The sequence below is a fragment of the Pristiophorus japonicus genome, unplaced genomic scaffold, assembly GCF_044704955.1.
Source record: "Pristiophorus japonicus isolate sPriJap1 unplaced genomic scaffold, sPriJap1.hap1 HAP1_SCAFFOLD_1337, whole genome shotgun sequence".
In the NCBI taxonomy this organism is placed as follows: Eukaryota; Metazoa; Chordata; class Chondrichthyes; family Pristiophoridae; genus Pristiophorus; species Pristiophorus japonicus.
The window spans coordinates 11,954-28,062 of NW_027251005.1; the positions used below are offsets into that span (position 1 = coordinate 11,954).

Here is a 16,109-nt window from a genome sequence, read left to right on the forward strand (position 1 = left end):
TATTCAAGGCTGAGATCGATAGGTTTTTGGATGTTAATGGACTTGAGGGATCGGGCGGGAAAGGGAGTTGAGCTCGAAGATCAGCCGTGATCTCATTGAATGGCGGGGCAGGATCGAGGGGCCGAATGGTCGACGCCTCCTAATTCTGTGTGTGCAGTTCCGTGTGCAGACTGTTCTGCCCCTGTGGGGTTGGGACACAGATGAGATGCTAACAAAATTCTCTGCCGTTTATGTGTAGGACAGAGATGTTCACCTACCTGTTGCTGATCCTCCTGATCAAGGACCTATCCACTGCTCTCCCATTGTCGGACACAGCTCAGGGTAAGAGGGTCTCCATTCTGTGTTCATTCACGTCCATTAAATGTTCCCCCCAACTCCCAGTGTCATCTGTTCACCGTGCGCGATCCTTATTACAGATTTGGGAATGTTCGAGTCAGTAAGACGCCCGAAGGTTAACTTTATTCATTACTGTTCCAACTGTTGAGCTTAAGACCAGGTACAGAGCAGTGCACACTCACTGGGAACTGGCGGGTAAGGACCCCCCGGGAATACGTAGCCATTTCCTGTCCTGGCCATTCGCGGTGTGTCTCCTCGTAGGGAACCAAAGTTCCCAGGGGGGGGTTCTGCTTTGACTCTGTCTTTTGTACAATGGCAGGGATGGAGGGAGTGAGAGACAGGGAGGGAGATAGAAATAGAGAGAGATAGGGAGAGACAGGGAGCGAGGGTGGGAGAGACAGGGAGCGAGAAAGAGATAGGGAGAGACAGGGAGCGAGGGAGGGAGAGACAGGGAGGGAGATAGAGATAGGGAGGGAGCGAGGGAGGGAGAGAGAGAGATAGGGAACAAAGGTGGGAGAGACAGGGAGGAAGATAGAGAGAGACAGGGAGCGAGAAAAAGATAGGGAGGGAGAAAGAGATAGGGAGAGACAGGGAGCGAGGGAGGGAGAGACAGGGAGAGTGAGAGAGATAGGGAATAAAGGTGGGAGAGACAGGGAGGGAGATAGAGAGAGACGGAGCGAGGGTGGGAGAGACAGGGAGAGGGAGCGAGAAAGAGATAGGGAAAGACAGGGAGCGAGGGAGGGAGAGACAGGGAGCGAAGGAGGGAGAGACAGGGAGCGAAGGAGGGAGAGAGAGAGATAGGGTGGGATTGGGAACAAAGGTGGGAGAGACAGGGAGGGAGGGAGAGATCAAGAGAGACAGGGAGCGAGGGAGGGAGAGACAGGGAGGGAGAGAGGGAGATGGAGCGAGGGAAGGAGGGACAGGGAGGGAGGGCAGAAGAATGAAGAAATGGAGGGAGGGAGAGAGAGATGGAGGGAGCAAGGGAGGGATGGAAGGCAGTATAGGGAGAGAAGGCAGGAGGGAGGGAGTAAATGAGGGATGGGGATGGAGGGAATGAAAGAGGGAGGGAGATTGTGAGTGAGGGATGGAGAGAGTGAGAGTGACGAATGGAGGGAAGGGAGGGAAGATAGATGGAGGGAGGGAATCTAGGAGCGAGATGAGGAGAAATGTTTTCACTCCGAGGGTGGTGAACCTGTGGAATTCTCGACCACAGAAGGCTGTGGGGGCCAAGTCACTGAATATATTTAAGAGGGAGATAGATAGATTTCGAGACACAAAAGGCATCCAGGGGTATGGGGAGAAAGCAGGAATATGGTGTTGGGATAGAGGATCAGCCATGATCATATTGAATGGCGGTGCAGACTCGAGGGGCCGAATGGCCGACTCCTGCTCCTATTGTCGATGTTTCGATGACCCGTACCTTTTCCCTCCCCCCCCCCCCCCCCCCCAGACGAGACCAAGTGGCTGAATGTGACGACGGGCATGGTGCTGCCATTGCGGGGCGTACTGGGAGGAGGGGTGACCATCCCGTGCTTCGCCTCGTACGGCGAGGGTCCCCGGACCCCCGCCGCGCCCCGCGTCAAGTGGAGTGTGGTGCGCGACGGCAACGAGTCGGATATCCTGGTGGCCACAGTGCTGAAGGTGAAGGTGAGCGAGCGATACCATCACCGCGTGGCACTGCCCAACTACCCGGCCAGTCCCACCGACGTCTCCCTCGCCATCCACGGGCTGCTCAGTAACGACACGGGCATTTATCGCTGCGAGGTCCAGCACGGGATCGACGACGCACAGGACCTCGCCGAGCTCGAGGTCAAAGGTAACGCTCGCCAGCCGTGCTGAGGGAGAGCCGCACTGCGCTATCGGAGGGGCGGGACTGAGGGAGCGCCGCACTGTCGGAGGGGCGGTACTGAGGGAGCGCCGCACTGTCGGAGGGGCAGTACTGAGGGAGCGCCGCACTGTCGGAGGGGCAGTACTGAGGGAGTGCCGCACTGTCGGAGGGGCAGTACTGAGGGAGCGCCGCACTGTCGGAGGGGCAGTACTGAGGGAGCGCCGCACTGTCGGAGGGGCAGTACTGAGGGAGCGCCGCACTGTCGGAGGGGCAGTACTGAGGGAGCGCCGCACTGTCGGAGGGGCAGTACTGAGGGAGCGCCGCACTGTCGGAGGGGCAGTACTGAGGGAGTGCCGCACTGTCGGAGGGGCAGTGCTGAGGGAGCGCCGCACTGTCGGAGGGGCAGTACTGAGGGAGCGCCGCACTGTCGGAGGGGCAGTACTGAGGGAGCGCCGCACTGCGCTGTCGGAGGGGCAGTACTGAGGGAGCGCCGCACTGTCGGAGGGGCAGTACTGAGGGAGTGCCGCACTGTCGGAGGGGCAGTACTGAGGGAGTGCCGCACTGTCGGAGGGGCAGTACTGAGGGAGTGCCGCACTGTCGGAGGGGCAGTACTGAGGGAGCGCCGCACTGTCGGAGGGGCTGTACTGAGGGAGCGCCGCACTGTCGGAGGGGCAGTACTGAGGGAGTGCCGCACTGTCGGAGGGGCAGTACTGAGGGAGTGCCGCACTGTCGGAGGGGCAGTACTGAGGGAGCGCCGCACTGTCGGAGGGGCAGTACTGAGGGAGTGCCGCACTGTCGGAGAGGCGGTACTGAGGGAGCGCCGCACTGTCGGAGGGGCGGTACTGAGGGAGCGCCGCACTGTCGGAGGGGCAGTACTGAGGGAGCGCCGCACTGTCGGAGGGGCAGTACTGAGGGAGCGCCGCACTGTCGGAGGGGCAGTACTGAGGGAGTGCCGCACTGTCGGAGGGGCAGTACTGAGGGAGCGCCGCACTGTCGGAGGGGGAGTACTGAGGGAGCGCCGCACTGTCGGAGGGGCAGTACTGAGGGAGTGCCGCACTGTCGAGGGGCAGTACTGAGGGAGTGCCGCACTGTCGGAGGGGCAGTACTGAGGGAGCGCCGCACTGTCGGAGGGGCAGTACTGAGGGAGCGCCGCACTGTCGGAGGGGCGGTACTGAGGGAGCGCCGCACTGCGCTGTCGGAGGGGCAGTACTGAGGGAGCGCCGCACTGTCGGAGGGGCAGTACTGAGGGAGTGCCGCACTGTCGGAGGGGCAGTACTGAGGGAGCGCCGCACTGTCGGAGGGGAGTACTGAGGGAGCGCCGCACTGTCGGAGGGGGAGTACTGAGGGAGCGCCGCACTGTCGGAGGGGCAGTACTGAGGGAGCGCCGCACTGTCGGAGGGGCGGTACTGAGGGAGCGCCGCACTGCGCTGTCGGAGGGGCAGTACTGAGGGAGCCCCGCACTGTCGGAGGGGCAGTTATCATCGGCGATCCCTCGAACGAGGATGACTGCCCTCTCGGGTAGACATAAAATGTTCCGCTAAACCTTTATAAATCAATGGTTCGGCCTCCGCTGGAGTATTGTGTCCAATTCTGAGCATCGCACCTTAGGACGGATGTCAAAGTGTTGGAGAGGGGGCGGGGGAGATTGACCAGAACGGTCCCGGGGGATGAGGGGCTTCAGTGATGGGGAGAGACTGGAGAAGCCGGGGTTGTTCCCCTTGGAGCAGAGAAGGTTGAGGGGAGATTTGATCGGGGTGTTCACAATCACGAGGGGTTTTGATCGAGTCGATCGGGAGACACTGTTCCCGGGGCAGGAGGGTGGGTAACCAGAGGGACACAGATTGACGATAATCGGCGATGGAACCAGAGGGACACAGATTGATGATAATCGGCGATGGAACCAGAGGGACACAGATTGACGATAATCGGCGATGGAACCAGAGGGACACAGATTGACGATAATCGGCGATGGAACCAGAGGGACACAGATTGACGATAATCGGCGATGGAACCAGAGGGACACAGATTGACGATAATCGGCGATGGAACCAGAGGGGGAGAGGCGGAGAATGTTTTTACGCAGCGAGTTGTTGTGATCAGGAACGCGCTGCCTGAAAGGGCGGTGGGAGCAGATTCAATAGTGACTTTCAAACCGGGAATCGGATAAATACTGGAAATGTGCCGGGCTGTGGGGAAAGAGCGGGGGAGTGGGACTGATTGGGTCGCTCTGTCACAGAGCCGGCACAGCACGGGCTGGATGGGCGCAGTGGGATCCTCCTGTGCGGTGTGATGGTATGGAGAGACCCCCACGGCCGCTGTTCCCCGGCCCACATCGTTCCCTTGTCCAATACCCCAGGCACCTCATCGCCGCTGGCGGGATCGTGCTGTGCGTGCTATTTTACAGAGGATGAGCGGGCGTTGAACCCTTTTCCCCCCCGTGGCTCGCTGGGGTACAGCTGTCTGGGCCAGCGAGGGGCAGCCCCGGATCTGCACCGATTGGCCTCAGCACCTCGGGGGTCTGGGGGAGGGGGAGGGAGGGAAGCATCATGGCAGCCATTGGCCTCAGCACCTCAGGGGCCGGGTGTGGGTGTGTGTGTGTGTGTGGGGTGGGGTGCGGGGCTGGGGATATATATGGTTCGGAGACCCTTGCTGAAAGGGAGGAAGTGTGTTCGACGTTGGCAGGGGCAATGATGCGAACACCTTGGGCGGGGACCATGGCCGCTTGGGTGAGGTACACGGCAACCCAAGAACACCAGAATGAGGAGCAGGAGTTGGCCATTCGATCCCGTGAGACTGCTCACCATTCACCATAAGCGGTCCCTCAAAGCGAGGATGACTTGCTCCCACGCCAAAAAGGGAATGAGTTCACAGGTGTTTCAGTGAAGGACCTAATATTCCAGATCCCGAACTCCATCCTGAAGGGTGGAAGATGCCTGTGGGTGGATTGTTTTAACGTGGGGTGACGGTTGTACACCAGCCACCACACGGGGCTTGACAGAGCGAGGTCTGGGTCCAGGGGCAAGGGTTAACCAGGACGACTGGAGACCAGGCTCTGCTGCACGGACCCAGTGCGCCCACATATCGCACACAGTGTGGGCTGGGCCCGTGCTGCCCCTGGGTCCCTCGCCTCCCCCCGGGGCCTCGATCACATCCCTCTACAATCTCTCGCCGCTCCTTCGCCCCGACCTCGAGCTCCCGCTGTACCTGCCAAACGCTCCAATCGCCGACCTGGACCTTGATGACGTCCAATCCAATTCAGCGAGATCATGGCTGATCTTCGAGCTCAACTCCACTTTCCCGCCCGATCCCTCAAGTCCCTTAACATCCAGAAACCTCTCGATCTCAGCCCTGAATATACTCAACGACTGAGCCTCCAGAGCCCTCGGGGGCAGAGAATTCCAAAGATTCACCTCCCTCTGAGTGAAGAAATTCCTCCTCATCTCAGTCCTCAATGGCCGACCCCTTATCCTGAGACTGTGTGACCCCTGGTTCTAGACTCCCCAGCCCGGGGGGAAACACCCTCCCTGCATCTACCCTGTCAATCCCTGTAAGAATGTTGTGTTTCAATGGGATCACCTCTCATTCTTCTAAACTCCAGAGAATATCGGCCCAGTCTGCTCAATCTCTCCTCATAGGACAATCCCCCCCATCCCAGGAATCAGTCTGGTGAACCTTCGCTGCACTCCCTCTGTGGCAAGTATATCCTTCCTTAGGTAAGGAGACCCAAACTGTGCACAATACTCCAGGTGTGGTCTCACCAGGGCCCGGTATAATCGCAGTAAGACTCGATGTGACCCTGCTCCATCGCTAGCGGCCAGGGGAGAGGGGGAGATGGAGGGCGGGAGGAGTGACCTGATCCTCGCCGACTAACCGCGGCCTTTGCTCCCCGCAGGCGTGGTCTTCCACTACCGCGATGGTTCCACCAGATACGCCTTCAACTTCACCAAGGCACAACGGGTGTGCCAGGAGATAGGCGCCAGGATTGCCACGCCCGAGCAGCTGCAGGCTGCCTACGCCAGCGGATACGAGCAATGTGACGCTGGCTGGCTGTCAGACCAGACCGTCCGGTGAGTCCGCCGCGTGTTTCCGAGGGAGTGTCGGAGGGGCAGTACTGAGGGAGTGCCGCACTGTCGGAGGGGCGGTACTGAGGGAGTGCCGCACTGTCGGAGGGGCAGTGCTGAGGGAGCGCCGCACTGTCGGAGGGGCAGTACTGAGGGAGTGCCGCACTGTCGGAGGGGCAGTACTGAGGGAGTGCCGCACTGTCGGAGGGGCAGTACTGAGGGAGCGCTGCACTGTCGCAGGGGCGGTACTGAGGGAGTGTCGGAGGGGCAGTACTGAGGGAGCACCACACTGTCGGAGGGGCAGTACTGAGGGAGCGCCGCACTGTCGGAGGGGCGGTACTGAGGGAACGCCGCACTGTCAGAGGGGCAGTACTGAGGGAGTGTCGGAGGGGCGGTACTGAGGGAGTGCCGCACTGTCAGAGGGGCAGTACTGAGGGAGCGCCGCACTGTTGGAGGGGCGGTACTGAGGGAACGCCGCACTGTCGGAGGGGCAGTACTGAGGGAGTGCCGCACTGTCGGAGGGGCGGTACTGAGGGAGCGCCGCACTGTCGGAGGGGCGGTACTGAGGGAGCCCCGCACTGTCGGAGGGGCTGTACTGAGGGAGCGTCGCACTGTCGGAGGGGCAGTACTGAGGGAGCGCCGCACTGTCGGAGGGGCTGTACTGAGGGAGCGTCGCACTGTCGGAGGGGCAGTACTGAGGGAGCGCTGCACTGTCGGAGGAGCGGTACTGAGGGAGTGCTGCACTGTCGGAGGGGCAGTACTGAGGGAGTGCCGCACTGTCGGAGGGGCAGTACTGAGGGAGTGCTGCACTGTTGGAGGGGCTGTACTGAGGGAGCGTCGCACTGTCGGAGGGGCAGTACTGAGGGAGTGCCGCTCTGTCGGAGGAGCGGTACTGAGGGAGTGCTGCACTGTCGGAGGGGCAGTACTAAGGGAGTGCTGCACTGTCGGAGGTGCGGTACTGAGGGAGTGCTGCACTGTCGGAGGGGCAGTACTGAGGGAGTGCCGCACTGTCGGAGGAGCGGTACTGAGGGAGTGCTGCACTGTCGGAGGGGCAGTACTGAGGGAGTGCTGCACTGTCGGAGGGGCAGTACTGAGGGAGTGCCGCACTGTCGGAGGGGCAGTACTGAGGGAGTGCCGCACTGTCGGAGGGGCAGTACTGAGGGAGTGCTGCACTGTCGGAGGGGCAGTACTGAGGGAGTGCCGCACTGTCGCAGGTGCAGTACTGAGGGAGTGCCGCACTGTCAGAGGGGCAGTACTGAGGGAGTGCCGCACTGTCGGAGGGGCAGTACTGAGGGAGTGCTGCACTGTCGGAGGGGCAGTACTGAGGGAGTGCCACACTGTCGGAGGGGCAGTACTGAGGGAGTGCCGCACTGTCGGAGGGGCAGTACTGAGGGAGTGCCGCACTGTCGCAGGTGCAGTACTGAGGGAGTGCCGCACTGTCAGAGGGGCAGTACTGAGGGAGTGCCGCACTGTCGGAGGGGCAGTACTGAGGGAGTGCTGCACTGTCGGAGGGGCAGTACTGAGGGAGTGCCACACTGTCGGAGGGGCAGTACTGAGGGAGCGCCGCACTGTCGGAGGGGCAGTACTGAGGGAGTGCCGCACTGTCAGAGGGGCAGTACTGAGGGAGTGTCGGAGGGGCAGTACTGAGGGAGTGCTGCACTGTCGGAGGGGCAGTACTGAGGGAGTGCCACACTGTCGGAGGGGCAGTACTGAGGGAGTGCCGCACTGTCGGAGGGGCAGTACTGAGGGAGTGCCGCACTGTCGCAGGTGCAGTACTGAGGGAGTGCCGCACTGTCAGAGGGGCAGTACTGAGGGAGTGCCGCACTGTCGGAGGGGCAGTACTGAGGGAGTGCTGCACTGTCGGAGGGGCAGTACTGAGGGAGTGCCACACTGTCGGAGGGGCAGTACTGAGGGAGCGCCGCACTGTCGGAGGGGCAGTACTGAGGGAGTGCTGCACTGTCGGAGGGGCAGTACTGAGGGAGTGCCACACTGTTGGAGGGGCAGTACTGAGGGAGTGCCGCACTGTCGGAGGGGCAGTACTGAGGGAGTGCCGCACTGTCGCAGGTGCAGTACTGAGGGAGTGCCGCACTGTCAGAGGGGCAGTACTGAGGGAGTGCCGCACTGTCGGAGGGGCAGTACTGAGGGAGTGCCGCACTGTCGGAGGAGCGGTACTGAGGGAGTGCTGCACTGTCGGAGGGGCAGTACTGAGGGAGTGCTGCACTGTCGGAGGGGCAGTACTGAGGGAGTGCCGCACTGTCGGAGGGGCAGTACTGAGGGAGTGCCGCACTGTCGGAGGGGCAGTACTGAGGGAGTGCTGCACTGTCGGAGGGGCAGTACTGAGGGAGTGCCGCACTGTCGCAGGTGCAGTACTGATGGAGTGCCGCACTGTCAGAGGGGCAGTACTGAGGGAGTGCCGCACTGTCGGAGGGGCAGTACTGAGGGAGTGCTGCACTGTCGGAGGGGCAGTACTGAGGGAGTGCCACACTGTCGGAGGGGCAGTACTGAGGGAGTGCCGCACTGTCGGAGGGGCAGTACTGAGGGAGTGCCGCACTGTCGCAGGTGCAGTACTGAGGGAGTGCCGCACTGTCAGAGGGGCAGTACTGAGGGAGTGCCGCACTGTCGGAGGGGCAGTACTGAGGGAGTGCTGCACTGTCGGAGGGGCAGTACTGAGGGAGTGCCACACTGTCGGAGGGGCAGTACTGAGGGAGCGCCGCACTGTCGGAGGGGCAGTACTGAGGGAGTGCCGCACTGTCAGAGGGGCAGTACTGAGGGAGTGTCGGAGGGGCAGTACTGAGGGAGTGCTGCACTGTCGGAGGGGCAGTACTGAGGGAGTGCCACACTGTCGGAGGGGCAGTACTGAGGGAGTGCCGCACTGTCGGAGGGGCAGTACTGAGGGAGTGCCGCACTGTCGCAGGTGCAGTACTGAGGGAGTGCCGCACTGTCAGAGGGGCAGTACTGAGGGAGTGCCGCACTGTCGGAGGGGCAGTACTGAGGGAGTGCTGCACTGTCGGAGGGGCAGTACTGAGGGAGTGCCACACTGTCGGAGGGGCAGTACTGAGGGAGCGCCGCACTGTCGGAGGGGCAGTACTGAGGGAGTGCTGCACTGTCGGAGGGGCAGTACTGAGGGAGTGCCACACTGTTGGAGGGGCAGTACTGAGGGAGTGCCGCACTGTCGGAGGGGCAGTACTGAGGGAGTGCCGCACTGTCGCAGGTGCAGTACTGAGGGAGTGCCGCACTGTCAGAGGGGCAGTACTGAGGGAGTGCCGCACTGTCGGAGGGGCAGTACTGAGGGAGCGCTGCACTGTCGGAGGGGCAGTACTGAGGGAGTGCCACACTGTCGGAGGGGCAGTACTGAGGGAGCGCCGCACTGTCGGAGGGGCAGTACTGAGGGAGTGCTGCACTGTCGGAGGGGCAGTACTGAGGGAGTGCCACACTGTCGGAGGGGCAGTACTGAGGGAGTGCCGCACTGTCGGAGGGGCAGTACTGAGGGAGTGCCGCACTGTCGCAGGTGCAGTACTGAGGGAGTGCCGCACTGTCAGAGGGGCAGTACTGAGGGAGTGCCGCACTGTCGCAGGTGCAGTACTGAGGGAGTGCCGCACTGTCGCAGGTGCAGTACTGAGGGAGTGCCGCACTGTCAGAGGGGCGGTACTGAGGGAGTGCCGCACTGTCAGAGGGGCAGTACTGAGGGAGTGCCGCACTGTCGGAGGGGCAGTACTGAGGGAGTGCCGCACTGTCAGAGGGGCAGTTATCATCGGCGATCCCTCAACCAACAGATGATGTGGGTCATTATCACGTTGCTGTTTGTGGGAGCTTGCTGTGCGCATTGGGCTCCTGCGTTTCCTGTGCAACAAAAGTATTTCATTGGTTGCAAAGCGCTTTGGGACGTCCTGAGGCAGACACCTCCCCCGACACCTCCCCCCCCCTCCCCCGACACCTCCCCCCTCCCCCGACACCTCCCCCTCCCCCGACACCTCCCCCCTCCCCCGACACCTCCCCCCTCCCCCGACACCTCCCCCTCCCCCGACACCTCCCCCTCCCCCGACACCTCCCCCGACACCTCCCCCGACACCTCCCCCCTCCCCCGACACCTCCCCCCCTCCCCCGACACCTCCCCCGACACCTCCCCCCCCCTCCCCCGACACCTCCCCCCTCCCCCGACACCTCCCCCTCCCCCGACACCTCCCCCCTCCCCCGACACCTCCCCCTCCCCCGACACCTCCCCCTCCCCCGACACCTCCCCCCTCCCCCGACACCTCCCCCCTCCCCCGACACCTCCCCCTCCCCCGACACCTCCCCCTCCCCCGACACCTCCCCCTCCCCCGACACCTCCCCCGACACCTCCCCCGACACCTCCCCCGACACCTCCCCCGACACCTCCCCCGACACCTCCCCCGACACCTCCCCCGACACCTCCCCCGACACCTCCCCCCTCCCCCGACACCTCCCCCCTCCCCCAACACCTCCCCCCCTCCCCCAACACCTCCCCCCCTCCCCCGACACCTCCCCCGACACCTCCCCCTCCCCCGACACCTCCCCCTCCCCCGACACCTCCCCCTCCCCCGACACCTCCCCCCTCCCCCGACACCTCCCCCTCCCCCGACACCTCCCCCGACACCTCCCCCCTCCCCCGACACCTCCCCCCTCCCTCCCCCAACACCTCCCCCCCTCCCCCGACACCTCCCCCGACACCTCCCCCCTCCCCCGACACCTCCCCCGACACCTCCCCCCTCCCCCGACACCTCCCCCTCCCCCGACACCTCCCCCTCCCCCAACACCTCCCCCCTCCCCCGACACCTCCCCCTCCCCCGACACCTCCCCCTCCCCCGACACCTCCCCCCTCCCCCGACACCTCCCCCTCCCCCGACACCTCCCCCTCCCCCGACACCTCCCCCTCCCCCGACACCTCCCCCCTCCCCCGACACCTCCCCCCCTCCCCCAACACCTCCCCCCCTCCCCCGACACCTCCCCCCTCCCCGACACCTCCCCCCTCCCCCGACACCTCCCCCGACACCTCCCCCTCCCCCGACACCTCCCCCGACACCTCCCCCGACACCTCCCCCTCCCCCGACACCTCCCCCCTCCCCCGACACCTCCCCCGACACCTCCCCCTCCCCCGACACCTCCCCCGACACCTCCCCCTCCCCCGACACCTCCCCCGACACCTCCCCTCCCCCGACACCTCCCCCGACACCTCCCCCTCCCCCGACACCTCCCCCCTCCCCCGACACCTCCCCCGACACCTCCCCCCTCCCCCGACACCTCCCCCGACACCTCCCCCTCCCCCGACACCTCCCCCGACACCTCCCCTCCCCGACACCTCCCCCGACACCTCCCCCTCCCCCGACACCTCCCCCGACACCTCCCCCGACACCTCCCCTCCCCCGACACCTCCCCGACACCTCCCCCTCCCCCGACACCTCCCCCGACACCTCCCCCTCCCCCGACACCTCCCCCTCCCCCGACACCTCCCCCGACACCTCCCCCCTCCCCCGACACCTCCCCCGACACCTCCCCCGACACCTCCCCCTCCCCCGACACCTCCCCCGACACCTCCCCCGACACCTCCCCCGACACCTCCCCCGACACCTCCCCCTCCCCCGACACCTACCCCGACACCTCCCCCTCCCCCGACACCTCCCCCTCCCCCGACACCTCCCCCGACACCTCCCCCTCCCCCGACACCTCCCCCTCCCCCGACACCTCCCCCTCCCCCCGACACCTCCCCCGACACCTCCCCCGACACCTCCCCCCCTCCCCCCCTCCCCCGACACCTCCCCCGACACCTCCCCCCCTCCCCCGACACCTCCCCCGACACCTCCCCCCTCCCCCGACACCTCCCCCCTCCCCCGACACCTCCCCCGACACCTCCCCCGACACCTCCCCCCCTCCCCCGACACCTCCCCCCTCCCCCGACACCTCCCCCGACACCTCCCCCCTCCCCCGACACCTCCCCCCCCCTCCCCCGACACCTCCCCCGACACCTCCCCCTCCCCCGGCACCTCCCCCGACACCTCCCCCCTCCCTCCCCCGACACCTCCCCCCCTCCCCCGACACCTCCCCCGACACCTCCCCCGACACCTCCCCCCCTCCCCCGACACCTCCCCCGACACCTCCCCCCCCCTCCCCCGACACCTCCCCGACACCTCCCCCGACACCTCCCCCGACACCTCCCCCCCCCTCCCCCGACACCTCCCCGACACCTCCCCCGACACCTCCCCCGACACCTCCCCCGACACCTCCCCCGACACCTCCCCCCCCTCCCCGACACCTCCCCGACACCTCCCCCGACACCACCCCCCTCCCCCGACACCTCCCCCCTCCCCCGACACCTCCCCCCCTCCCCCCCCTCCCCCGACACCACCCCCCTCCCCCGACACCTCCCCCCCTCCCCCGACACCTCCCCCCCCTCCCCCGACACCTCCCCGACACCTCCCCCGACACCTCCCCCGACACCTCCCCCCCCCTCCCCCGACACCTCCCCGACACCTCCCCCGACACCTCCCCCCCCTCCCCCGACACCTCCCCCGACACCTCCCCCCTCCCCCGACACCTCCCCCCCTCCCCCCCCTCCCCCGACACCTCCCCCGACACCTCCCCCCCCTCCCCCGACACCTCCCCCCCCTCCCCCGACACCTCCCCCGACACCTCCCCGACACCTCCCCCGACACCTCCCCCGACACCTCCCCCGACACCACCCCCCTCCCCCGACACCTCCCCCCCTCCCCCGACACCTCCCCCGACACCTCCCCCCCCCTCCCCCGACACCTCCCCCGACACCTCCCCCGACACCTCCCCCGACACCCCCCCCTCCCCCGACACCTCCCCCGACACCTCCCCCCCTCCCCCGACACCTCCCCCCCCTCCCCCGACACCTCCCCCGACACCTCCCCCGACACCTCCCCCCCCCTCCCCCGACACCTCCCCCCCCTCCCCCGACACCTCCCCCGACACCTCCCCCCTCCCCCGACACCTCCCCCGACACCTCCCCCCCTCCCCCGACACCTCCCCCCCCTCCCCCGACACCTCCCCCCCCTCCCCCGACACCTCCCCCGACACCTCCCCCCTCCCCCGACACCTCCCCCGACACCTCCCCCCCCTCCCCCGACACCTCCCCCCCCTCCCCCGACACCTCCCCCGACACCTCCCCCCTCCCCCGACACCTCCCCCGACACCTCCCCCCCCTCCCCCGACACCTCCCCCGACACCTCCCCCGACACCTCCCCCGACACCTCCCCCGACACCTCCCCCGACACCTCCCCCGACACCTCCCCCGACACCTCCCCCGACACCTCCCCCGACACCTCCCCCGACACCTCCCCCGACACCTCCCCCCTCCCCCGACACCTCCCCCTCCCCCGACACCTCCCCCGACACCTCCCCCTCCCCCGACACCTCCACCGACACCTCCCCCTCCCCCGACACCCCCGACACCTCCCCCCTCCCCCGACACCTCCCCCGACACTCTCCCCCCGACACCTCCCCCGACACCTCCCCCTCCCCCGACACCTCCCCCGACACCTCCCCCGACACCTCCCCCGACACCTCCCCCGACACCTCCCCCTCCCCCGACACCTCCCCCGACACCTCCCCCGACACCTCCCCCCTCCCCCGACACCTCCCCCTCCCCCGACACCTCCCCCCTCCCCCGACACCTCCCCCTCCCCCGACACCTCCCCCCGAGTTGGCCGGGAGTTTGGTGTTGGGCTCTGTGAATGTATTTGTCGCCCCAACACCTGAAGCTGTTTCTAACCATGTTCTCCAGGTATCCCATCCAGACCCCACGGGCGGGTTGCTACGGCGACATGGACGGATTCCCTGGTGTCCGTAACTACGGCACCCAAGACCCGGAGGACATGTATGACGTTTACTGCTACGTTGAGGACTTAGAAGGTAAAGGTACACGTTGCTCCAATTCTGCCCTCTTGCCCATCCCCCGATTCCCATCGCTCCACCATCGGTGGCCGTGCCTTCAGCTGCCTGGGCCCCGAGCTCTGGAACTCCCTCCCTAAACCTCTCCACCTCTCTTTCCTCCTTCAAGACGCTCCTTAAAACCCACCTCTGTGACCCAGCTTTGGTCACCTGTCCTCTCCCACTGTCGGAGGGGCAGTGCTGAGGGAGTGCCGCACTGTCGGAGGGGCAGTACTGAGGGAGCGCCGCACTGTCGGAGGGGCAGTGCTGAGGGAGTGCCGCACTGTGGGAGGGGCAGTACTGAGGGAGCGCCGCACTGTCAGAGGGGCAGTACTGAGGGAGTGCCGCACTGTCGGAGGGGCAGTACTGAGGGAGTGCCGCACTGTCGGAGGGGCAGTACTGAGGGAGTGCCGCACTGTCGGAGGGGCAGTACTGAGGGAGCGCCGCACTGTCGGAGGGGCAGTACTGAGGGAGTGCCGCACTGTCGGAGGGGCGGTACTGAGGGAGCCCCGCACTGTCGGAGGGGCGGTACTGAGGGAGCGCTGCACTGTCGGAGGGGCAGTACTGAGGGAGCGCCGCACTGTCGGAGGGGCAGTACTGAGGGAGTGCCGCACTGTCGGAGGGGCAGTACTGAGGGAGTGCCGCACTGTCGGAGGGGCAGTACTGAGGGAGCCCCGCACTGTTGGAGGGGCAGTACTGAGGGAGTGCCGCACTGTCGGAGGGGCAGTACTGAGGGAGCCCCGCACTGTTGGAGGGATGGTACTGAGGGAGTGCCACACTGTCGGAGGGGCCATCTTTCAGATAAGATGTTAAACCGAGGCCCCGTCTGCCCTCTCGGGCGGATGTAAAAGATCCCGGGGCCACTATTGGAAGAAGAGCAGGGGGAGTTCTCCCCGGTGTCCTGGGGCCAATATTTATCCCTCGACCAACATCACTAAAACAGATGATCCGGGTCATTATCACATCGCTGTGTGTGGGAGCTTGCTGTGCACACATTGAGCTGCCGCGTTTCCCACAATACAACAGTGAGCGCACTCACTAAAGGCTGCTGTGGGATGTTGTGAGGTGGTGCCAGGCACTATGTAAATGCCGAACCTGTCTTTGTGTTGCAGGGACGATCCTGGTCAGCGAGTCGGACAGCCTGACCCTGGAGGAGGCGGGGAGGTTGTGCGAGGAGCAAGGCTCGCGGTTGGCCAGCACGGGCGAGCTGTACGCGGCGTGGAGCGTGGGACTGGTGCGGTACCCCATCGTTACCCCCCGCGAGCGCTGTGGGGGCAAGCTGTCCGGGGTCAAGACTCTGTACGCCTTCCGCAACCAGACCGGGTTCCTGCCCCCGGCTCCCTCCACGGAGCCTTCTGCTTCCTCGGTAACTCCCCGAGACCCGGCGCGGGGAGGGAGTGGGGGGGGGTTTGAGGGTGTGTGTGTGGGGGGGGGGGGGTTTGAGGGGTGTGTGTGTGGGGGGGGGGTTTGAGGGGTGTGTGTGTGGGGGGGGGGTTTGAGTTGGGGTGGGTGGGGGGGGGGTTTAAGGGTGTGTGGGGGGGTTTGAGGGGTGTATGTTGGGGGGTTCTGAGGGGTGTGTGTGTGGGGGGGGGGTTTGAGTTGGAGGTGTGTGTGGGGGGGGGTTGAGTTGGGAGGGGTGTGTGGGGGGGGTTTGAGTTTGGGGGGGTGTGTGGGGGGGGGTTTGAGTTGGAGGTGTGTGTGGGGGGGGGTTTGAGTTGGGGGGGGTGTGTGGGGGGGGGGTTTGAGTTGGGGAGGGGTGTGTGGGGGGGGTTTGAGTTGGAGGTGTGTGTGGGGGGGGGTTTGAGTTGGGGGGGTGTGTGGGGGGGGTTTGAGTTGGAGGTGTGTGTGGGGGGGGTTTGAGTTGGGAGGGGTGTGTGGGGGGGTTTGAGTTGGGGAGTGTGTGGGGGGGGTTTGAGTTGGAGGTGTGTGTGGGGGGGGTTTGAGTTGGGAGGGGTGTGTGGGGGGGGTTTGAGTTG

At 65.7% G+C, this 16,109-nt stretch overlaps 1 protein-coding gene across 1 annotated transcript in view; it reads left to right on the top strand.

Annotated features, from left to right (window-relative positions):
• The first annotated feature begins 243 nt into the window (after positions 1 to 243).
• LOC139242447 (brevican core protein-like) overlaps positions 244 to 16,109 on the top strand; it is a 61,067-nt gene continuing 45,201 nt past the window's right edge. The window contains 6 exon segments of the mRNA XM_070870360.1: positions 244 to 321; positions 1,787 to 2,152; positions 6,057 to 6,231; positions 13,988 to 14,115; positions 15,246 to 15,455; positions 15,458 to 15,499. Coding sequence (XP_070726461.1) covers positions 246 to 321; positions 1,787 to 2,152; positions 6,057 to 6,231; positions 13,988 to 14,115; positions 15,246 to 15,455; positions 15,458 to 15,499 — 997 coding nt within the window. The 5' untranslated portion in view covers positions 244 to 245.